At 37.6% G+C, this 24,902-nt stretch overlaps 2 protein-coding genes across 2 annotated transcripts in view; both read right to left on the bottom strand.

Annotated features, from left to right (window-relative positions):
- Positions 1-1,931: 1,931 nt before the first annotated feature.
- Positions 1,932-24,902, bottom strand: part of LOC131780362 (deleted in malignant brain tumors 1 protein-like) — a 91,563-nt gene continuing 68,592 nt past the window's right edge. The window contains exons 26-36 of the mRNA XM_066165918.1: positions 9,378-9,410; positions 8,994-9,029; positions 7,335-7,688; positions 6,919-7,017; positions 6,005-6,208; positions 5,378-5,500; positions 4,624-4,971; positions 4,218-4,443; positions 3,584-3,736; positions 3,275-3,414; positions 1,932-2,788 (exon numbers count right to left, since the gene is read on the bottom strand). Coding sequence (XP_066022015.1) covers positions 2,556-2,788; positions 3,275-3,414; positions 3,584-3,736; positions 4,218-4,443; positions 4,624-4,971; positions 5,378-5,500; positions 6,005-6,208; positions 6,919-7,017; positions 7,335-7,688; positions 8,994-9,029; positions 9,378-9,410 — 1,949 coding nt within the window. The 3' untranslated portion in view covers positions 1,932-2,555. The remainder of the gene's footprint in view (positions 2,789-3,274; positions 3,415-3,583; positions 3,737-4,217; positions 4,444-4,623; positions 4,972-5,377; positions 5,501-6,004; positions 6,209-6,918; positions 7,018-7,334; positions 7,689-8,993; positions 9,030-9,377; positions 9,411-24,902) is intronic.
- On the bottom strand, positions 10,630-17,797 carry LOC136280546 (integrin beta-like protein A). Its single transcript, XM_066165926.1, has 9 exons — positions 17,576-17,797; positions 15,558-15,826; positions 14,868-15,147; positions 14,235-14,521; positions 13,939-14,091; positions 13,519-13,562; positions 13,071-13,171; positions 12,454-12,778; positions 10,630-11,845 (listed from the first exon to the last, which is right to left on the bottom strand). The coding sequence occupies exons 1-9, from the start codon at positions 17,702-17,704 to the stop codon at positions 11,763-11,765; spliced, it is 1,671 nt and encodes a 556-aa protein (XP_066022023.1). The 5' UTR covers positions 17,705-17,797; the 3' UTR covers positions 10,630-11,762.

The raw sequence follows: 24,902 nt of genomic DNA, 5'->3' as shown, positions 1-24,902 counted from the left end.
GGTAGGATTTTACGATTAATATCAACATCTGGGTACAGACTGGTCATGTAATACACATTCATTTGAACCCCTGATTGTAAGAACCCCTGATCGTAAGAACCCTTGCAGCTGATTGTAAGAACCCCACAGGGTGCCTGTCATGTAAGACACGTTCATTTGAACCCCTGAATGTAAGGAACAACGATCAATATCAATAACTAGGCACAGACGTGTCATGTAAGATACACTGATGTAAACCCCTGATTGTAAGAGCTCCTGATTGTAAGAACTCCTGATTGTAAGAACCCCTGAATGCAAGACCCCTGATTGTAAGACCACTGATTGTAAGAACCTCTGATTGTAAAACCCCTGATCGTAAGAACCCCTGAATATAAGACCCCTGGATGTAAAGAAAATTCACGATCGATGTCAACATCTGCGCGCCGACCCCTAGATGTAAGATTTTACGATCGTAATAAACATCATAGCACGGGTTTAATATGAATATGATCTCGTAAAGTAAATTTTAACATCTGAGCAGAGGATACGCACTGGATGTGAGAATTTGCGATCAACACACACCCCTGATCGTAAGATTTTACGATCAATATCAACATCTGGGCACAGACTCGTCATGTAAGACACGTTGATTTGAACCCCAGATTGTAAGAACCCCTGGTTGTAAGACCCCTGGTCGTAAGAACCCCTGATTGTAAGAGCCCCTAATTGTAAGAACCCCTGATTGTAAGACCCCTGGTCGTAAGAACCCCTGATTGTAAGAGCCCCTAATTGTAAGAACCCCTGATTGTAAGAACCCCTGATCGTAGGAACCCCTGATTGTAAGACCCCTGATCGTAAGAACCCCTGGTTATTTGAGCTCACAAGCACGCTGGTAAACACATGGTTAGCGTAAATAATTGTTGTTTACAATTTTCGAATGCAATAGCATTGTTAATCAGTATCAGGGATCAACGTTCGGAATTATTTAGGAAAGCAATATACAGCTCTTGGTCGCTCTCTGATAAAATGAAGAATCAATGAGTTTACCTTGAGTGATCCCACTTTTCGTTGAAAGGTGTCCAAAACATCGATCGTCAAACACAAGTAATTTTGATCTGATTGAGCAGCGCTCAGTCGCGTCCTCACGACCAAAAGTACCATTAAGACATCCTTAACATTGATTAAGTACAAATGATTTGCTTTGCTAGAAATCGCCGGAAAGTAATCTAACGTTCAGAATTGATTTAGAACATTACCTTCACTACCAAACGAAGGTAAAATTAAAGGCAAAAGAATCATAACAGCTTCAATCCAGGATTCCATCTTTGGTCTCGAAGACGTGAATGACATAGTGGTAAGTGATATCGACTATAACCCCAAAATTAATTGAAAACTTACTAGGCCTTTGGGAGCGGAAGTGTAACCCGATTGCGTGACACGTGCACTAAAACGTATATCAATCCCAGAGTACCCGTGAAACTAAATTTCACAAAGCGAGGTGAGTGCCTGGCAAAAAGGAAAATGGAAATTATTATTTTTTTGGTATGTGTGCACTCTAAGGGGCACAGTTTACGCGCTAAATTTTTGATTTGAGATAAAATTTGGTTTCTTTAAATATTCGCCAAATTGTAGACTTTAATGAAGAACAAAGGCTAAGTCTCTTCGTTTCTCTTTGTTATTTTGAATTTTGAACCGTCAAAGGTCTAAGATTTCGCTGTCTATCGTCAAAATAGAGTTGTTTTATCCACACTCTCAGCAGCTAACTTCCGCTTACAATAGACACAATGGGAAGGATTCGGGGTAGTTAGACGGCATTTGGAATAACAGCTACTGACCTTTACTGTTCAAAGCGGATTAGTGTGTTCTTTCAATCTCTGGGATTGTTTCAAAGTCGTTGAAACATTGTCTTGTGTTGACATATTTTAGCTTTTGGTTACATTCGAGAGTCAAGATGTGAAGTGCACTCATTTAATTTTTTCGATATTTTATAGCGACTAAAACTAATGAACACAAAAATGCGAATGAAAAGGCAGGTTTGAAAATGAGAAATGATAACCAGCTTTGTGAAAAACAACTTTCCCTATTCAATTTTGTTCGCTTTCTAAAAGGTACCTTTCAACAGTGAAAGGTTCTTAAATTAAGGTACAGCTCAAAGATCTATACAGTTTTGGCTTACATTTTCTTAAAAACATTCTCTCTGTGTATAGTTGAAAGCGATCTATTCAAAGTAAGGCCTGCAGTCTGTAAGAGACTGCACGCTTTAAAGGTGTAGGTTAACAAAAAAGTTACGTAGATGAGGTTTATTTTTATCAGAAGTTGCAATGAAAGCACTCAAACCTCGTAACTGCCGAAAGAAATTTCTTGTACTACATTTGTATTTGCTGCTTGATAAGGAAATAAGTAAACAATGCAGGCTTCGGTTGTTCAAAGGGTGGATAACGCTTTCTTACTGGATAAATCCCTATCCAGTGGATAGCGCAGTACGGTTTAAACACACTTCTCCACTGGATAGTGATTTGTCCGTCGGATAGTGTTATCTGTCCTTTGAGCATGTGAGCCCTGAAAAAAGCTTATATTTAGAAGGAGTCTTCTTGTTCGACCATATCTTCAGGCTGAACGTAGGCATTTCTTCTGCTCAGTTGTTCATCTTGGGTTGCATACTGGTCTCCAACCTTGTTTCTGTTCATGAACCGTCGTGCAATGCGGTACTTGACAAATAAAACAGCCAATGCAGCAACTGCAACCAGAGCAAATCCTCCAGCGCCTGCTACGCCACCAATCAGCGCAGTTTGCTTGTTTTGACCTGTGTCTGAAATTTGAATGCAGGAGAGGAATCAAAGCTCAAGCGAAGACCGAACAAAGGAAGGCATTTAAAATTAAAAAATGACTCAATCTAATTTGCCTTATTTCTGTTAATGAAATTAGTTGTGGAAAAGAGAGAAGGAAATAACTTAATATTTATAAGCAAGAAACTAAAATCAACTGTTGACTAGATTTAAAATCGCCTTAGTTTACCTATTTTCCAAGTCCTTCAATACTCATATTTTTATTTTTGACAATAGAAAAATTAAGTGAAAATGCGAGTTACATATTATGACCTGAATTTCCTTTTTTAAGTCGTGTTTTGAAAGCTTTCCTCATCATCATTATTATTTTTAAATCAGTGACAAACTACCTAAATTTGAAATTTAGGCAAGACAGCGTGGTTGACATGTTTAACACAAGCTTTGCAGTATATGAGAAAACCTTATCTATTTCAATATCCCTTATCTTTTCACATTATATGTGAACTTGCCTGCTGGTTCTTCGTCCTGTTGAAATATCAGTGGTCCTCGTGTAAGAGTGACTTTGGTAGTACTCTCTTCATGTTCTATTTCGTCGCGGGTAACATCCCTCCGCTTTCTCTTCTTACTACCTAAACAACTTTGGGTGCACCTGTCAAAGTTGTTGAGGAAGATTTGAATGAGCTTCGAACGCCTTTGTTATATTGTGAGTGATGAAATCATATTGCACTCAAATTTCTCACTGATGGTTTTGATATTCGTAAGTGATAAATGCTTATTCGGCATCTCCTTGCCTAAGTGTTTCTGTACCAGTAACTCACCTTGAGTTTGAAGAGTATTTATGACAGGCCAAAACTTCGCAGTGAATGTACACCTGCTGGTAGTCGTTAAAGAACCTGAACGCTCTGATTTTAAACTGCTGGTAATTCCTTTGGGGATCAAAGTTGTATTCCATGCTGGTATCTTGCGGACATCTGTTGGTAGTGAAAGTAAGAAGTAAGTTGAAATTCATGCGCACATGTAGAACATTTTGCTCATTGTCACCTCAGTTTGTTTCTTTCTAATGCATGCTGCCATTAAAAAAAAACTTCCCTAAGAATGTTCTGGGTAAGGTAAGGAAATGTAAAAGGGATTTTGTTTTTGTGATATAACGCCTTTCCCCAGAAACACGATGTGATGATGGCCTTTATGGTCCAAGTCCACCCGTTCATTACTTCTTAGAATCAATAAAACATTCGGAGTTGTTTTTTAGTAACACCGACCTCCTCTATACTTTGCACCAAAACTTAAGCATTCGCAGCACAGGGGACTACAAAACTTTTAAAGCATATAGATGTCATATATAGAAAGAAATCTAGATGATATGAAATAGTGAATCGTTGATTAAATTGACTGAAACTTGCGTATTTTTCCAGGCAGACCATTCACACTAATATGTTCGAGTGCCATACATACCCGTTCAGTATAATAGAGTATTGTGGCCAGGAGTACAAGCTTCCAGTTTTAGTGGCCCTACATGTCACAGCCATTATCACCAGATCAGCACTGGATTCTACACTGTATCTCACGTACAAGTACTGATTGACAGCCACGCTCAGAGGGTAGTCCTGCTCAGTATAGGGTGTGGCAAATGACGAACTCTTGTAGAAGTCAATTTTAAAGGTAAAGTTTCCATACCCAGCTGGAAAGCGGAAAAGATAAAGTCATTTAGCACATAAACGTGTTAAATTTTAAAACAAATCTGCATTCCACTCTAGAGATAAAGGGATGGCATCTTCCTTAGGAGGAAAGCACCCCTTGGCAAAAGATACATGTTGCTGATTTGGAGTGATTAGAACGAGAGCTGGAAAGTTTCATTTACCTTCTGTTCCAAAGTGTAGATGCTGAGGCTTGAAACCCAGGTTGACCCATTTCCTTCTCGAATAACTACAATAAAATGGAATTTTGACGTCATGTGATCTTGTTATGACATTGTCGATAAGGATCACCTCCGTTCGAATTTCATTCCAGAAGATAAGATCATCTTCAGTCTCGTTCAACAGTGTTCCGCAACCGTTCAAAGGAGTGGTGATCAGCAGATGGGTGTCATTCTGTGTGGCTTTACACGAGGAGTACCTCAAGTGTAGTCGGGCAACGTCAAAAAATGGAAATGTCTTCTTTTCTAAGGCAACCGTTATAATGTCACTGCAGTTAACAGACACACCAGGTTCTAAGATGAAATTAACAAGCAATAGCCTTAAATTTAGCAGGATTTTAATGTGTCCCAACTACTCGTGCCTAATCAATAATAACTTTGAGTTGGTTAAGTCACAAAAAAGTACCACGCATTCACAATGTTTTTTTCTGCTTTCCATCCAAATGAGCGAACACATGTGTATATTTTGGACAGAAGAGATAACAAAATAAATTCCTAAGACATATTAGTGCAGCTGAAATCTTGTCAAGCCTGCTGTTACATTGGATAAAAAAATCTTATTTTTCCCGAAAAAATATACATGCATTACAGGAACGGTCAGTCGTCTTTCATTGTTGATCGTTGTTTATTCCCATTCTTAACATAGGTAGAATTTTCCCTCAGTAGTTATATGCAGAGAGTTTAGCTTAGCATTCCTTACCAACACAAGTCAAATTGTTAGCACCCATACTGGTTCCTTCCGGACAGCCGCAATAAAATGATCCAGGGATATTGTAACAATGATGGCTGCAACCACCATTATTGATCGAACATTCATCAACGTCTGCGCAAAAGGGAAAAAAGCTATAAAATTGAAGAGAAACACGCAGCCGCCTCAAACATTAAAATTGTAAGATAACCTTACCATGGGTACTTAAGGAGAATGGAAAGCGCGCACGAGACGAGGAGAGTAGCTTGGGAATTCTGAGGTCCATATGGTGAACCCTAAGAATGAATAGCGTTTAATTTCTCCCTATAATATCACCCGTGAATTCCACATAAAGACATGAGAATAAAGGAAATGATCACCAACAAAAGAAGTTCCACAAATTCTCCTTGTAGAACAGTATGGAGAATTTGCACAGTGATGTATGGGTGTAGAGGGCTCATTGATCCGGAACCTTGGTAAAGTATAAAACGGTTAGCACGCGTCAAATGATAAATTGGGATTAAAGCTGAACACGCACACGCGTCGAAAAAAGTTTTGTTTTGTTTTGTTTTTGTTCTACTATGAGAATGTATCAAAAACAAAACGTCCTAAAACTTATTTTCTTAGAATCAATTTTACCTAAGCACGATTTCCCGTTTGCGGCCAGTTGGTATCCACTAACGCAAGAGCAGGTGTAACTTCCTAACGTGTTGTGACAACGTTGTTCGCATTGTGCCGGTAAATGAAACTGGAACTGGGAAGGATCTGGCTGGACGTTTACACTTGAAGCAGCATAGAAGGTCGTTCTCATTGCAGAAGCACGTGTCGGTTGGATTCCGTGCACTAAAAACAAGCGTAGACAGCTCTTTTACTGTTAATTCTATCCTCACTCACTTAGTCCGTGGATGTATTCGGTGTATCCGATTAAGTCTTTTAGCGTAAATAATTAATTCAAAACTTTAATTGTAAATTGTTGTACTTGTTGCATGATCTTTCAGCAGTTTTAGTTATAGCCAGAGTTCCAGTCTGGTTGTTAACTCCCCTTTAGTTGCCAAACAGAATTAGCTGTTAGATTAAGATAACAACTTCTTCCTGATAAGTTTGACTATTCTCATCACCTGTTTGCTGAATGATGTATAGATATTATAGGGAGAAGTTACATAATAATCACTTCTGGGAGTTTTTACGCCAAATGTCGGTTTATTTACGAGTTTTCGTTTTGTGCACCGATTCTAACTGTCATTACGTTCTTTCTGTCCTTTCTCCGTTCAATTTTCGTCATGTATTGTATCACTGTAAATTACTGTTAGATTTAAGCTATTTCTTGGCGTATTTTAGAAATCAATGGCAAAGTAAATGTATGCTGATAATTTACCGGTGCGTTCGTAACAGAATTTTTTCGAAACATGATCACTATGTGACAAACTGAAGGTTTAAAAAGAAATTACGTTTGAGCGAGAAATTTGTTCAGAAAAATATGGCAGACGCTGGATAGATAAGTGCAAATCATTAAAAAACGGCGTTCGTTAAGAGCACAGGCTTCGTTCACTTACCATTTGACGTGACAGGAGTGGCAGTTTGTGTCTGCGTAGGAAAACACTGCACTGGGCTTGTTATTGACACTTGTTGGCTTGGTAATGGAATGTTGTATCCTGTGTATGAGGAAGAGCTTTAATTCGTATATGTTAAGGAAAAAACTGCTTACAGTAAGTGCAATATGTTGTTAATGATTCTAAGAGTCAGTCGTAGGTTATTTCTATTAAAGTATTTAAAACTCGTCAAGCACAAAACAATTTAGTACTTGGAAGGTGCGACTCGACCGACCGTCTAAACTTGCATTTTGCTTTAGATTTTTAATTCAAATTGACTTTACCTGGAGCCCTTAAAATATTTCATTTACACCACGTTACTTTCATCTAAATATTGTTATTTAAGAAAGGTTTTAAATAAATTGATTTATTCCTCTTACTGTAATATAAAGCTCGGTAATAAGCAGAAAATCCAGGCATCCCGATGATACCGTCCGAATTGAACAGCACCATGAGGAACCTCCCACTACTGTACAATCTCCACCATGCCAACTGGCCGCACGCCTTGACAAGACTAGGACTGTGCAGTGAGTTACCGTCAAGAATTTCGACATAATCCCACGGGCAGCTAGAAGATCCGTATTCCAAATGGAAAGAATAGAAACGTAGCTCGATGTATTGACCAACAGGAGCTTCGAGCAGCCAGGCGCAGTACTTGTTGTTCGGGTAACAACTTGGATAGCCTGGACTCTCAAAGTAACCCTTATGTTGGTTGAGGCGATGGAAACAATTTCCTGTAAGAGAGAATTTAAATATATCAAAACAAAAACTACTACTTTGAATTTAAATGGATTCTTTGGTCCTTGTTTTACAGCGATCGTTTATTTGTATTCACGCTGATTGGATAGTTGTCTGGAAAGTTCACACTAGCAAAGGATTCTCATATTATATAAGGCATAGATGTAAGGGCCGGGTCGCATTATAGACCAATTTTCGGCTGGAAAATTAAATTGCATCAGACCGGAAATGAAAATAAGATTGAGCCTATACGGTCGCATTTCAGCAAGTGAAAATGCAAGCTTCGATCGCACAAAGGAAATTTGAGCGGTGAAATTGTGTTCAGTCACGACGCTTGCCATGCGGCCGAACAAGGTAGCATTGACTCTCGGGTTTTCTTTGTTCGGCGCTCACAACAGGCCAAATTGAGGGTGTGTTGCTCAAGTCCTGAAGGAAGGAATAATGCTCACTTCTTGGCATTTGATGGCCGTAAGGAAAGGGAAAATCTCGCCTGTCCATGCTGTAGCTTCGAACTGGACGCAATAAAAACGTCAGTGTGAATGATGAAATTTCGCGCTCTTTTTCACGTTCGTAACCTTGCCGTCAATATTGGGAGTCATTCTTTTAAACTGTTGACAGCTTTAGCGGCGTGCTCCTTTGGTTTTTCGAGATTTGGAAAAATTGGTCAGCCCCACCCAAGCACACCGGCGTCTCTAATGTTTTTTCCCGAATTTGAAATTTTTGAAAAATCACAAATGAGGGGTCGCATTGAAAACAGATGTGTCGACAGAGTTTAGTCCCTAGAGTAAGCAATTTTCGGGAAAATTGCCTGTAATACGACCCAGCCTAAGGCCCTGAAAGAAGTATTGACTCATCTTTCACTTACATAACCAAGTTTCAAATTAATTTACCATTTTCATTTACATCATCATTGCGCAAAAGCATCACATCCTACATTCCTATTCTTGCATTATGCAAAACGTTTGCCACCATCGACCTAGTTAAACAGCTTAGCCCATCACGAGTCCCCCAAGTCTCAATGTATGGTAGAGCATCCGAAGTACTGATCGGAAGGTCGTACGTTCGACTCCTATTCGGAGTGCTCGGAGTTCTTTTTCTCCGATTATGCTATCTCATTCACTGAGTAACACCATCTTTTATGTTGATTTATTAGTCAGCGGAATCGTTTAAATCTGAACTGAGAGCTATGTAGCTGGCTCCAATTAAACTACATAGAAACTCATACCATGCCGCATCCAAATTAAGAACTTCACTTAAAATGTTATGAGGACATGCTTTGATTTCTACCACTCGTCACTTACCAGGAATAGCCGGGGTAACAGCGGCAAAAGACTGGGCTTTAAAAAGCAAGAATAGATATGAATGACGGTGCTAAGTATTGAAGTTCATAACCACTAAGTATTATTCTTAAAAATGCATAATTACATTGAGAAAGACTGACAAACCTGTTGCATTTTCAGGCTTAGACATGAGAAATATTTCGTGGATTGTTCATCCAATTTTCTTAAGACCATTATTTCTTTAGTAATTTAATCATGGAAGAATAAAGAAATCTAGAAATAGTAGAGCGTATTCGAATTAATCTTACACATGCATATCAGTTCCTCCTCTGTACGGAAAAACCACAAAAATCAATTGGAGTGGAACAGCTGAAACTAGTTTATGTTAAAGTAAAAGGTACTCACAGGGTGTAGGTGCGATATTAGTTGAGTGAAGAGCTGAAAACAAAATAAATGAATATTCATTGAAAAGGGTGCGTGCATAGAACAATTTCAATTTGCTGCACCACCAAATCGATACCATCCGAACGGTAAGAAGTTGTCACATTGGAGATATCCGTAGTGGTCGTTATAGTAACCCATCCTTCTTTCTACCTCTGTCAGGTATGAGTAATTATAACATTCTGAATGCAAAAGAGGAAAACAAATTGACAAAGAGAAAAGGGACAACAACATCAAAAATAGGGTGCACTAATAATTTTTAACATGGCCAAACGATGTTCAAAGCCTTAAAAGTCGTTATCACACAAAAAGCTTTAAAGCAAGTCAATTGTGCATCGCTGTTTGTTGAACTCTGCTAAAAGCCGAAAAATAGTTTTAGTTTTCACTCTCCATTCGACCAAGGTCGGTAAGGTTTCACGGTAGAAGCAATCTAAAACTCTTAGCCTTACCTGAAAGAGCCGGTAGCATGACTGACGCCATTGAAGATATGGCAGTTGCTTCATCCAAAAAGGAAATAGAAGAAAATACTTTTATTACTCCTATGGTTGAATAGAAAATCTATTGGGCTCTTTTGAACGTTGCCGGAAGACGTATGTACAATTTCTTAAAGAGAATTTGAAAACATTTATAACATAATGAAATCCAAAAACAGCATTCACAAAAAAGACAAAATTAAAAAAGAAAATAATGAAATACCTGGAGAAGGTGATATCTTGGTAGCAGACGAGGTAGATTTGTTACCTGTAGAAGGAAATGATAATCGCGTAAAAGCTTGGAAGTTTACTTCGACCAGGAATTATGCTGAGACAAATGTTAGTAACATGCAGTTGTGTAATTTTTGTCAATCTGCCTCTCTGATTATGTCCTTCCCATGTATAAGTCGAATTTAATTAGATCTGTTTGTAACTAAATCCTTTTAAGTGCCTGTTTTGAAAGTCTTACCGCAGTTTCTCTATCTGTCTTACCTTCAGCAGCAGAGGAAGTGGGGGGGAATAGTAAAGGAAATACTAGCGCTAGTTGTGGCGGTCGTGGTAGTAAAATTAGTAAAATTAGTGGTAGAAGAAGTGGTACTGGAGGTGGTCATAGTAGTGATAACAGTATAGCGGCAAGGTGGTTGTGATGTTAGTGAAAGTGGCAGTTGTATAAGTAGGGGTTAGTGGTAATGGTAAGGACAGAAACAAGATATATACCATTTAAAGTAGTTTTTGTGCTCGAATAGACGTCTGTAAATGGAAATAAACACCACAAGAAGTTCCCAGGAGGAATTATCATTTAATCGATATGACCCCTTTGCTCAGGGAAGAAAGCGTTTGACACATCGACTGTCACCTCTGAGTAACATTTTATTGAGTTAGTGATACACTAAAGGGGTGATGGCTTTTACGGCTAATGGTTAAAATTTTGGCGATTTTACAGCTAACGCGTACGGTTAATATCAATTCATTTCTGTACGATAAATTTGTTTTTAACGGTGAACATTGTTTACGACTAACGGTTAAAATCTGTCAATTTTTACACCTAACGGGTACTTTTTTTTTAGGCCGTTTTACAGCTATCGGTTATCCCCATCGAGACCCTCTGTAAAGTCAAGGTTCTAAATTCTGTCGAAGTCTTCAGCTATATTGACCATGACAATGAGTTTCAGAGAGATCCAAACTGAAACAAAGGAAATGATGAAACTGAAATTGTGTGATTTTTAGTCGTTTTGCCGGGGATTGTACAATAATAGTAAATTTTTGGAATGTGAAGATCATCGAGAGAATACAAAATTGAGAAGTTGCACATCGTGCTAACGATCCGAAAACCAGTAAACTTTAATCCGCACTCAACTACTTAGTTTCATGAAAACAAGAAAAGAAAAATATGACTATGGTCGTTCTGTTCGTCAATTTGGTATTTGTGAAGGTAGAAGGGTGGAAAGGAGAAGGAAAAAGGGGAGCAGATGAGCATGTAAACTTAGCGAAAAGATGACAAAAAAATTTTGTTCTGGGCTAACTTTGGCGGATTTGAAGAGGAGGTCAAAGACAAACGAATGGAGAACCATTTCACACCAGCCCCTAAAAGAGGAATTCCGAGAAATCAGCTCCTTAGAGACCACTGCAGCAGTATGCCAGGTTCTACTGGAAGAGGATGATGATCTAGTTTTGCGCATGTACAGATGAAATTTTGTTTTCAACTCAGTCATGATTTTAAGATAGATCATGTTCCTAGAACTGACAGGGTAAGTCCGCTTCTTCTGATGATCCACATAAATGAATGATAATCGAAACATTATGCGAGAGGCCTTATTTTCCATTACTATTATGATTAGCGTGAGGAAGCATCACAAAAATTATGGTACCAGTAGATTTATATACCCGAATTTTGGGAAAACACGTTGAACCACCAATAAGAACGTTTTGATCGATGATGTCCGCCGCATTCGTCTATATCTGCAAACAGAAAAGAAATTTTCATATGGATAGACTCTCTTTAAAAAAAATACATCTAAACTTGAGTTTATGCTTACATTTAAAATATTGAAATGGTTTACACTATTTGAACTAATATAATTTCTATTTTGAGGCACTTCTTGATCTCATTAAATGTTTGTTTTTTATCTATTTTTCACACTCAAACAGCAGACATCAGAATTTCTGCGCAAAGAATGGTGGAATATTAAAAGTGAACATCGAGACTGAGTTTTGCGACTTTAAAAATTAGGATATCACACGATGATCATCATAATGGAGAGCAATTTCATTCTAAAAAGTCGTCTGGAAAGGGGTAGCACTTATTTCATTATGTCAATTCCAACAGCGTATCCTTCATGCACGTAAGAATTTTAAGAAAATTCTAACAAAACCCATTTAGGCCGAAAACAATCATTCTCACTATATATTTAAAGGCCTTGTTCTAAAGTTTGTCCTATTAACAGATGGCTTTTACTGCATCGGTTGAGATTGGAGCATAGTTGATGCACCCTCATAACCCATACCGGACCAATGTAAGGCAAAGATACCGGGTACTTGTTCACTAAATACTACAACACCGGACGTACCCTCACACTTTTGAAAACTTGGAGAAACCAGAGCATAACCAAGCGGGCAGACACCATCTACGGGGAAGGCCCAGTCCATGGGTGAGGTTATACCAGGTGTTGGTGGACCATCATTCGAGCAGCCCTGCCCAACTACTGCACCGGGATCTATCAAGATTGCATATGAACCATTCATGCTCAGTGCAGCCTTAGGAGTGGCAAAATGCAGTACTGTGCGGTTACTGTCGATAACAACGTAACCAGAGAGGGCATTCACTTTGAAGACAGTAAAACCATTTGACTGCAGAACCAATCGGATGAATGCTGAGCTTCTAGGCTTCTTTATCTGCAAAAAATCAACCTCAATCGTAAATTCAAGTATATTCTACTTTATTTATATATGTTTCCCTAACCTTTTGAATTCCCAAGGTCTGAAAGCTAGTTCTTCCAAAAGATGATTGTAAATTTGTTTTTAATTATTTCCTGGTAACGGGAATCTGGTGTTATATCAGGGTAATATTCCCTCGTCATTAATTAACGTGACTGGTATCCCTTGAAGGCGTGAAATTTATCAAAATACTAATAAGGGCCTACATACAAGTAACTCTTTGAAAGGTAAAGAATAGAGGATTAATTACCACTCTGTTAAAATGAATACTCCACCATGTTAGTCCTGTCCCAATCTCACTTATGGGACTAATTGGCCTTTGTGTACCCAAAATAACATGAGGTGTATTACCTAAAAATAAGTGTATATATATTGCATCAATAACTAAATGGTACATCGTAATTCAATCGTAGATGAATCACTAACTGACTCAATGGATATGCTTTTATGACAATTTTTGTTTATTGTGATGTTAGGTGATCATTGCCTTTTTATTATTAACATAGATTATATTAATCGTTATTTTTACCATTATGTGTGTTTGTTTGTGTAGTTCTAGTCAGCATTAAAAACAAATGAACCTGCCAATTCCTTAACAATATTAAAGATTAAACAGAGGGAAAGAGAAATTAACAAAGCTCAATTTATCCTAATGTCTCAATAAATTGAAATGTTCCAGAGGGTATAAAATTACTTACTTAGCCCCACAAGGATCGTAATACAACGCCATTCACTTTGTAATCTGTAAATTGTAAGTGACACGAATCATTAATATAAATACACGCCGATTTACACAACATGAACTTTGTTCATACTCCTGTAAATTACTAACGACGTGCTCTAAAGTTGAATTGGCACATATCTGTTTTTGCTCGTACCGGTACTCCAGCACATGTATGTTGTATTAGCATAATGTTGCTCTGGTGCATTTTTAGTTAAGAATACTGCAGACATGAACATCTAACATTCCAATGAAACAACAACAGTGTTATGCTTTTTCGTGAACAGTGATCATTAATTCTTTTTAAAACTTGAAAAAAAAATAGATCTAACTTCAGTTCATCACAATCCAAATTCCAGGTACAAAATCTTTTTTACAACATACGAGACCATCTTACCCGTCTGAATCCAAAGCTTGAAAGCAGAACAACTGCTGCCCAATTTGGTTCTGACTCGGATACCACGTGACATTCCTGAAGAAGATGCCTCCATTGAAGCTTAATGGTGTCAGTTGCATTCCAAGTGGAGAGCTTGTGGTTATCTCGACAATACTAAGAACATTAAGAAAAGAGTCTAGGTTAACAGCGAACATAACATGACAAATAATGTACCTTTGGATATGTTTTAGTATAAACAGTTCATGGATGTAAAAGGCAAACTCAGATGCTCTAAACTTGTAACCTTGAATACTTACTGTTTACTAACGTTTGGAAGCCGCACCTCAATGACTGCTTTGTATACCGACCCAATCTGAATCTCTGAGCATTCACCATTTTGAGGTGTGGAAGCAGTGAAAACAGGTGTGTCCTGGCAAGAACCAGACCCAACTCCTATTATGACAAGAAACTGCAGTGGCACAGCACTGAATGGTCTGATGTTATTGAAGTTTGTGGTTCCAGCTGGAAAGTCTTCCAAAGTTAAGGTTACTACATATGTGCCCGATGCTCCAAGTCCACCTCTGTAAGTTAGAATGCAGTTTTTCTGCAAAGCGGAGTAAGAAAGAACACCTTTATTAGATACATCAGGCAAGTTAAGATTATCCTACCTCTAGGTGCCATGTTAAGATCTCACCAGGATTAACAAGAAAATCGCAGCATAGTTTTTCATCCTTCTTTCTTTCACGTGTTGATGCCATTCATCAAGAATAAGCAGGACTAAATTCTTTCTCCTCTATGGAACGTTATTTTTTTCCATATTTTTGTCATGGAAGTAATGGAAGATTCTTTTAGGGTTTTTATTGGTGATCGTTCTAATTTACAAGGTTTAAAATTTTCTCATATTTTTATAAAACAAGGGGAAAAAACATAATAAGAGTGTATAAATATACCTCATCAAGTTCACCGTAAGGAAAACTATCACTTGGTATGGAAGACTCGGCGCTAGTTGCCCAACGACATTTCACAAAATCGCCATCTGGATCTTCAACTGGAATTATAAGTGACCTCTGACAGCCCTGTTGAAACCGTGCAATAGCTGGGCTCTTAGAGACTGGGGATGAGTTGATTTTGCCGCTATCAGATCGTCTATAGAGACTTATTTTGGTAGATACCGACCATTGTGAATTAGCATATCGCACAAGATTGGAAATCCAACAGCAACTTTGGTATCTGTCGACAAAGCAAGAAGGGGATGTTTTTTAAATACACTGAGACTGCTAAAAGTTAACTTGATTTGGGAAGACAGGCGGCATCACATGAACGAACCTGAACATGTGAAAGTCTTTAACGCGAGTCAGCGAACTTACCAAAAAGTTAACTGGAATGGAAGAAAGGAGTAATCGAGTGACTGAGTATTGAAGCGATGGAAAGAAGAAGAGAATTCCGGGTCATAACTACTACTTGGTGATGGCCTTCAGCCGTTACCATATTCGAAAGATCACCCCAATGTTGAAAGATAATTTTGGTCATTATAAACGGCTCTTGCTTGTTCGAGGCTTTCTGCTGCCTTAAAAGTGAAACATTCTAAAAAAGTCAGTTTTCACGAGTTTCTTTTTCTCTTAATTCACATATTGACCCACCTCACATCCCACTCCAGATTTCCAGACGGAAAAGTGTAGGTGAAGTTATTTTCCCCCATTGACCAGTCTTCATTGCGACTAAAGTCACTACAACGAAAGCGAGTGTCCGCTATATAATAGTTCAGTGAACACACTGCACTGAAAGGATCGCTGCACTTAGCTTTCCAAGAACCTCCAGATCCAATAATTCCTCCTACGTTAATTGTGTTCTCATCACAGTAATATGACCTAAATGACCTTCGAAGAGCCAGACGGAAGGTAAACCGTACCTGGAAAGTAAATAAAAAGATATACAAAATTTCGGTCTTCTCTGAGACCTTTAAGTAACGAGTACAATTAAATTTGATAGAATCCCATGCACACGTAAACGGAAAGTATTTTACCCTAACTATATTTCAAAATGGCTTCATCATGTTAGATGGTCATGGCCCATTGCCAAGTTAAAAAAAATAGTGATATCGATGGAACGCAATGATAAAAAAAAATTAAGGAACAGTATTCCCTCATATAGCTATGCCAAACAGACATCTTAACTGCCACTACACCCGTGGGTGAAGCAGTTCAGGTCCAAGAAGGAAACCCTGTATGTCCTTCTCCATGTTCTGAAGGTTTCTTTAGCCGCTACACCCTGTACAAATTTTGTGAAGACGTCTCATTATTTTAACTCTATAGCAATTGTTATATGTTTTCTTTTCTTAAAGTGTCAGTGAATTTGCGTCATTGCTGCATTTTGATGAAGGGGGCGGTTTCATTCTTCAAATACCCTTCCGGTTAAATGACTTTTCTCAAAAGACAGTCCTTCAATGTGCTTCATATACACATATCTGAGTAACTAAACACAGTTGCCCTCGTCAGACTCTTTGCTGTAGAAAGTTTGAAATCAGTGCCTACGGTAAAAAAAAAGTCAACCGCTAAAACGAAAAAACTGGAATGTTAACCAAAATTGAACGGATGAAGTTCAGTACGCATGGGCGTGAATATGAATAAATGATTACAAAAATCGCAGTGTTTCCAAGAAATGGCCTCAGTTGGTTGCGTCAAATAAGATAGAACGTGATTCCTTCTTTGCTTAGTATAACGTGCTTAAAAAAAGTAAAAGAAAAAAACACTTTTATGTAATTCAAGCAGATACAATGAAAAATAGCAGGATTGACTCCGTCGCCCTTAATGGCAAACGGCCGCTGAAAATTAAGCCAAATCATGGCTGGATGATAATTCTCTTGCGTAGGCGTGTGAAGAAACTCATGAATATGAACGAACAACCAGAGACACAGCTGGCTGAGCCAAAAGAAGAACGAACTCGATTTCCTCTTTGCTAAGTATCTCTCCAACGTGAAGAAAAGAAATCAAAGCAGGAATACAAAAATGCACCGTTTGAAGCTCAATAACATGCTGCTAAAAGATTGCAAGGTTAAAAAATCGCTGAATTGTGCCGTACACTTCACTGAGAGGTGATCCAACAGACGAAAAAAAACTATTTAAGCACCTACTGTTAAGACTTGCTGCGCACACACACTCTAGCAAAAAAAAAAAATAAAACTAATTTTGATTAACAATGGCGTACAAAGGCAGTTTTTTCTTTTCTTTTCAAGTCTAAAAATACAAAGCCACCAAAGGTTCAATCGCTTCCAAATTTCATCAATGGTCATAACAAGAAACTTAGTAAAGAGCGTCAATCATGTAAACTGTCTCAGTGAAAGAGAGCAGATCACGGTAGTTCAGAAATATGAAGCATCCATCTAAATTAACAAGGCGCATCGAGAGCCGTGAAAAGATCAGGGGATGACAAAATAAAAACGTATATGCGAACTGGTTCGAAGCATTTGAATGCCATTGAAACCAAATCGCAAAATATAGCAATAGAGCAACATACTACTGATACTGATCAAAAAAGAAAAATACGCCCACTGAAGTTGGACTCAATGCAATGTACCACCAAGGTTTTATATACTACAGGCAAAAACGGTAGAAAACAAATATCTGAAATTAGCTCAGTAGCTTACAATTAAGGACCATACCGTGTAGTTATCAGCATCAGTCGGAACAAAGCTCATGACGGCATGTCTGAAGTGAGACCCTTCCACTAAAAACAACCACTGCACGAACACTAGTAAGCAAAGAAGGTGCGTGAAAGTATAAGGTGTCATCTTGCGTAGCCTTCCGTTTCGATTGACCCACTCCAAAAAAGAAATTGTGATATAGCTGCTAAACTGATTTCACCAGGCACGCTAGGCATGAGCTTAAGTTATAGCATGTCAATTAAGATTACTCAGGCGTATCCAAGGTAATCAAAGGCCTCGAAGCCATTCAATACATACATTACTTTTTCTTGATAAAGTAGGGATGCAATTGTTTATTCATTTAATGTTTTGTCATGTTATTAAAGTATAGCAGTTTAAGGCACAATCAAAATCATTTACCAAACGTGGGCTCATTAACCCTTTAACTCCCCAGATCTCATTAGTAATTCTTCTTACTGTCTGCCTTACCGTTCTTGTAATGTTAGTTCCGAGAATTTGGTATTGAATCAACTTTTAATCCTCTAACTGATATTTTTTCATTCTCATCACCAGTCTGCTTGATACTTTATTGATATTGTAAGGAGAAATTCTGTCTTGGTCACCTATGGGATTTAAAGGGTTAACTACTTCAATACACTTTGAATGAATTTAGTTACCTTAGCATGAAACCTCAGAGTAGGTCTGGTAACTACCGAGCCGAGTCATTTCTTGCATAACAACACATTAGGTGGTTATTACAACTCATATTTTGCTTCTGTTCAAACATGAGTGAAGAAAGCTTATGATATATATATTTCACAACCCAAGAGAATACAATAAAGGTTGTTTGGCGTACATGCATAGCAATCACTTCTTTTCTTTTCATGGCGTAGGCATTAATTACATGCCTAGTACGTGGGAACATTGTTGTCACAGTTTGAAAAGTCATATTTATTAGCCTCAGAAAGCACGTTTTAATTACAACTAAGCATAACTCAGGAGTTTTGTGACCGTCATATTCCAGAGTCTTGAAATCCTAGAAAACATGTAACTAACTTGTTCCCTAAAATTTATATTTTTGGAATATGAAAAGCTAACTGCACCTGGTGCATACTGCAAGACAATATATCTACTCGAGACGAGCGCCTCCTGTGATTTGTCTAAAGATAGGCTTTAGAGTGGGGGAAATCAGGGAAAAAATGGTATCTAGCAATGCATAGCTCGATCGAAAAAGCTAACGCAATCACTAAGTGTAAGTCTAAACCACCAGACTGTGAATTCACACCTAGTTTTCGTTCTACTTATCACGATTCTAATGAGCTGTTTTTAAGACCCCACTTCTAGAAAGGTAAAGACTTAAGAGAAACTCGCATAGTCAGGCAGTTGTAATGAGACATGCAAATTGTACACCCAACGTACAATGCAGAACGTTCTTCAAAAGTTCGTTTAAATTTATTTCACTTTTTAGAGTATGTAAGAAGTCTGGAAATGGACACAGCTGATTGGTCTTGACAAACAACATTCTTGAAGATGACTGATTTCCTTTGTGTTGTTGATTCAGTAAGTATTTTAATAAGCACCTAACAGCGTTTCAAACTTGCCTTTTGACCTGATATTTCTCTAATTGTCCCGAAAACAAGACTTTATCACGAAACCTACTAAATATAATTAACTTCTTTTACGTTGAAAGCGTCTTCCTAAATATCGACAACCATGCACTCTCCCGTGCAATCTAAATTTATTTTCAAGCCGAGTGTAGACTCAGGGTAGGAAACAAAAATAGAAAACATGAAAACCCCCTTTGCATTATTTTTCAACCTAGTGATTTCATGGTACTGATAATAGTTTTGCCATTACTTGATTGACTCATTGAGTTGCTTTTTTTCTAAAATCTTTTCAAACATTCATTTCGCTTCTCGAGCTTTCGATCAATTCGACGCTAGTTTCGTAAATGTAAACTTCTTCGTTTTCTTTTTTCCTTCTATCTTGGTTTATGAAATTTTAGGTATTATAAAGGTTCTTTAAGATAATGGATAAACTTTAGTTAGAAAATCTGGTCTTGAATAAATGCTAAATAGGCGCCTCCGGGATAAAATGTCAATACTACAGTAACACTCATTTCCCTACGTAGATGACGCCGATAAGAAAAAAACGAACACTGTGTACTAACCTTCTTCTTCAATAATTTTTGGCGCAAATTGATTAGTAGGTTATTTGCTTTAGTTTACCCAGGGATACTTTAATTTGTAGCAGATAATATGAAAGTTTCCATCGGTCGAATCATATGCAAGTACTGCATTTTCCGTCTTTCTATCACGGACAACGAAACTTTGGCATGTAATAAGCCATCAAGGTAAAGCGCGCTACCTACGTAGGATGCTTAATGATTACAAGCGCAGTAAAATCGATCATTTGAATTTGACTCTGGAATGCTACATGTGGTGTCTTTGTCCTAATATACTAAACAACTCGCGTCATAACAACGGCATGTTTTTAATCGTTTAACCTCTCGAGACCACATGCTCCTACTACATATCCTATAATAATAAAAACAGTCAGAATGAACATACGGGACACTACTAAATATACTACTATACTAAACAACTCGCGTCATAACAACTACATGTTTTTAAACGTTTGACCCCTTGAGACCACATGCTCCTACTACATATCCTATAATAATAAAAACAGTCAGAATGAACATACGGGACACTACACTACAAGTACTGATTAAGCCAAAGAATCAACAGAATTGGTGATAAACTGTTAATTGGTGATACATTTATGTACTTAGACCGTGTACATCAATCCTTCGCTCGGGCACAATGTGTAGGCTGAGAAAATTTGTTTTGGAAAAGGCTTGATCTCCTTGATTAGATTGTAAAATATGTAAAACCTTCATTGCAGTGCAAGAGATAAATCTTTTCATGAAGAAACCCTCCCCTTGCCTCATACCTGCTCCCATATGTTTTCCATTTTTTTTGGTACTATTGAATTCAGGAAGAGCTTATTGTAAGCCCAAATAAGGGGAGGTATCAATATACTTTGAGCTTAATTAAGAGAATTTGGTATTGGATCAACTAATAATCCTCTTGTTGATATTTTTCTTCATTCTTATTACTTGTTGGCTTGATATTGTATTGACATGGTAAGGAAAAATCCTGTCATGATCACTCATGGGAGTGAAAGGGTTAAGTAATGATTACAGTTCCTATTTTTTAGTATTTGGTTATTTAAAACGCTGCATTGAATTTTACCCACCCATCCTGAATAATGCTGCATTCTGACTATGAATGAAAACCTGAACCATTGGTAGCCTTGCAGTTAAGTGCCATTACCACCAGGTCAGCACTGGACTCCACACTATACCTGTACTAGATACATGTCGTCATTGAGAGTCACATGCACAGAGTAGAAGGTGAGAAGTGTCACATATGCAAAGCTTCTTTAGATTTCAAACCTGACGGTGAGGTTACCTGGCCTTTTTGAAAATGAGCATTTATTTAGAGACATGATAGTCATGCATGAATAAATGAAATGGGAAAGGTGGCTGAGCCGTTGTAAGTAATTAAGGTGGCCTCTCCCACAAGGACATTGGTTTGTTAAGCTCTCATTGCCTCATTAGCGGAGCTCGCAACGCGCACAGCATAGCACCATAATCAAAAAAGGAAATAGAGATAACCTATCAAGCCGAAAAAAATTTCGACTTACGACCGTACGACCGACCGTACAAAGTGCTACCGACAGCATTCGCAGCCAACTACATTGCACGCACTGTCTAAGCCGTTATCAACGAAGAGAAGCGAACTAAAAAGGATCCAATAAAGAAGAGGAGGTAAGTCGTGTCTTATCTGGGTTTTCTCTTACGCTAAGGCCCAGAAAAATTCAAACCTCCTTTTACCAATCGTCGTTTGATACTAGCTTCAGTTTATAATTCAAATCACGTTTCGGGAAACAACGACTTTGGCATTCATTGCTTTAAAACCTTCGCGCCGGTTCATTACTCGAATAACTTTTAAAGTGTTCGTATTCTTCAAGTTATTTCTTTTCCTATCTTTGGAATGTTTAATACAGCCATGTTGTTATGGGAAAAGAAGTTGTCTTACGGAGTATGTTTTACTTGGAAAGTTTTCAAATGATAGGGAACGGCGAGAGCAAGTTTCTATCATTCTCTCTTCACTAAACTATCGCAGTGTTTACTTTACTCATTTAATAAAATCGTGCTTTGTCGAAGGACGAAGTAATGGCCTTTCCCCAAATTGAAATAAAATGAGATTTAGTCAGCGATGTTCATGTTTACATTACGTTAGACACGGTAATTTGATTTTGACAATATTGTCATGTGAGAACCCGTCAAACATCATGGAATTAAATTACCGACCGCAAATGTGTTGATCAAACAAACTCACGGGTAAAATGGTGTTAGTCCTACTGCGTGAGGAGTGAATTTCATAGTTTGGTCGTGGTACTATTCAGCGCTATGTTTTCATGCTTTCAACTCGACTCGTTCGAACTTCAAGAAACGGTTTGTATCGCAAAATGTGGAGCCACTTTTTCCTTCCTCATGCTTGCCATACAAAAATTTTTTTCCTTATGCTGGAAACTGATGAATCAATCTCTGAAATTGATAGTCATCATATTTTACTAGAAGCGCCCGAGCTCTGATCGTGTAATTAAATGGAGTAAGCGCATGGTTAACGTACTGAAATAATTGTTGTTTACAATTTTCGAATGCAAAAGCAGTTTTTGAGAGATTTTTTCTTTATCCATCCTGGATATTTTCTGTTGAATTCTTTGAGTTACGATCTCGGAATTTCATGAGGGATTATAAACGATAAATTCGCATTGGCACCACAATTTCGGGAAGTTTTGAGAAAACACTACCAGTTTATAATTCTTGCACCATTTCTGTAACCTGCTTGGATATTTTCTTTGAATTAATTGAGTCACACCCTCGGAATTTCATTAGCAACTAAGAACGATAAATCCGTGTATGTAGCACAAGTGAAATACATTTTAAACTTTCCATACGATCTTAGGAAACTATACTTAATTGACTTTCGATAAATTGGCCTGGCATAGCTCGTTGATTATTTTATTTCCTGTAGCCCCAAAAGCAACTTGACAAAGGAGGAAGGTTAGAATAAAATTGCTTTTGCGACTGTCTAATGCACCTGGTTTACAGATGTAGATAAGAGCACAAAAAATACCTATTATAGCTGTATTCAGAAGATAGACATGTAGGTAATATACTTCTGCTTTATTTTATCGTAACAGGTTTCTTTTCATGTAACGCATATCCATTCCTTTAATTTCCTCCCTAGTCTGCCGGCAAATGATTAAATTTTAAGTTTTAATTCAGTGTGAGAAGATAAAACAGAAGTGTTGCAGAGTTCTCTTTCTAGATTGAATTCAGGTTAGAACATCAGTAAACTAGTAAATATCGTATGCTTCTCCTGAACCTTTAATTTTATTGCCTTGGTTTTTTCAAAAAGCCTCTTTTAGACCTTCCGTTTGCCAGCTAATTATTAAAATCTCAGTGAATAGATAAGCCATATTTAAGTAGTTTTCTTAAATTCCATCTTTAAATTTTTGGCATTTACTATTTAAAAATTAATAAATGGCATTCCCTTTTCATCGCTGTAAAGAGGTATTACACATTTCTTCAACTAAAATTTGAATCATGAAGTCAACTTATTTTCAATGAGTTTGAAACTTCATTATACATAAGAACACTTTACTGGAGTATAATGTTATATTTATTTGCTGTCTTTCTCGTACATATGACTACCATGGTTTCAAATGTTAAAAAAAATGTGACGAGAATCAGATCTTATGAGTACTAACAATGGAAAAACCTGTTGCTGGTAGCTTAATATGTCTTTGAAAGTTTAAATTTTGGTGGGAAATGCCTTTTTTTGAAAACAGAGATGGTAGTAAACGTCTCTCTGGAAGAACGTCCAAATTTTGATTATCTTTTCTAGAAAAATTGCACTTAAATGGAAGTTCGAAGTGATGTTCGCGTGTAATCACACTGTCAGTTGGCTCAGCGTAATCGTCGTAGACGACTTTTAAAAAGACAAAATCCTTCTTCTGTTTCAAAGAGCATTGTGCCACAGCCATTTAAGGATGTGCTAATAAAAATATGTCACTTGATCTGCGTGGCTTTGCAAGAAGGATCCAACAAGTGCAGATGGCTTGCATCTAACGACGGGAAACTTCCCTAATCAAATTACACTTGTATTTCTTGGCTACCAAACGTTACAGTCACTCCAAGTTCTGAATAAAATAACGTTTCAAACGTTGCAGAATTAGGAACTTGATCCCTTCGTTTATTCTGGTCACTACCGATGCTCTTATTGCTAAGATGGTCCCATATAAAAACGTGCGATAACTACGTGGATAACTTGATAACTCCCAAATCTGGGACGTCTTGGGAATCAAAGTTTATTGTTGCTTTAGGAATCAAGATTCCCAAAGTTTGTTAAATCTTGTTAATCAGTATCAGGGATCAACGTTCGGTATCATTTAGGAAAGCAATATACAGCTCCTGGTCGCTCTCTGTTAAAATGATGAATCGATTAATTCACTTTTCGTTGACGGGTGTCCAAAACATCGACGACCAAAAGTACTATTAAGACATCCTTAACATTGATTGAGTACAAGTGATTTGCTTTGCCAGAAATCGCCGGAAAGTAATCGAACGTTTAGAATCGGAGGTGGAAGCTGAATAATGGTACCTCGATCATTCATTATTCTTTGTTTTTTTTTCGAATTATTCATTATTCTTTTTAAAATTTTGTTTGGTATTCATTCTTCCTTATTCCTTGAACGTAAGCAAGATCTTTCCTTGTTAGACTCGATTTCACGTTAAATTCATGATTATAAATTTGATTATAAGTATCACACTGTCGCATCATACTTCATGCTACTGCCACACCGTGCTACACACGGCGATCTTTTTTTCAAACTAAGCTGATGTTGTATTTTTCGGCGCTATGGTTATTATTATCACAATTTAATATTCGCTTTAACGGCAAATATTCTTGCTCCAGCTATTGGTGACAAATCTATACAAACATAAACCGAATGATGTTTGGAAAAACCGCAAAATAGGCAAAAGTTAAAAAAAAACATCTGTATTGAGCTTTTACATGATGAAGTGGGACTTTGTAGGTTAAAAAAAAAAAGACTTGTCTCTATTAACAAGCACAATGTTTGTGTTTGTGTTTACTCGTTTATAGCTTTACCGACTGCCCCAAGCTGATACTAAAGTTAAAGGAAGACTGTCCATTACAAGATATCAAATAAATTTTCTCTTTCTGATATTCTTGATGGAACTATG

Source organism: Pocillopora verrucosa, chromosome 4 (assembly GCF_036669915.1).
Source record: "Pocillopora verrucosa isolate sample1 chromosome 4, ASM3666991v2, whole genome shotgun sequence".
In the NCBI taxonomy this organism is placed as follows: domain Eukaryota; kingdom Metazoa; phylum Cnidaria; class Anthozoa; order Scleractinia; family Pocilloporidae; genus Pocillopora; species Pocillopora verrucosa.
The sequence above is the reverse complement of the archived record's forward strand: the minus strand, read 5'-3'. Positions and strand labels throughout refer to the sequence as shown.

What these genes read in the sequence shown, in the direction of transcription:
- LOC136280546 (XM_066165926.1), bottom strand. Translation starts at nt 17,704, where the DNA reads ATGACACCTTATACTTTCACGCACCTTCTTTGCTTACTAGTGTTCGTG. An exon ending in TACGATCCTTGTGGGGCTAA is followed by an intron (nt 13,172 to 13,518) that starts GTAAGTAATTTT and finishes ACTTATTTTTAG; the next exon opens with GTAATACACCTCATGTTATT. An exon ending in AAGTTTTCAAAAGTGTGAGG is followed by an intron (nt 11,846 to 12,453) that starts GTACGTCCGGTG and finishes TTCTGTTTGCAG; the next exon opens with ATATAGACGAATGCGGCGGA.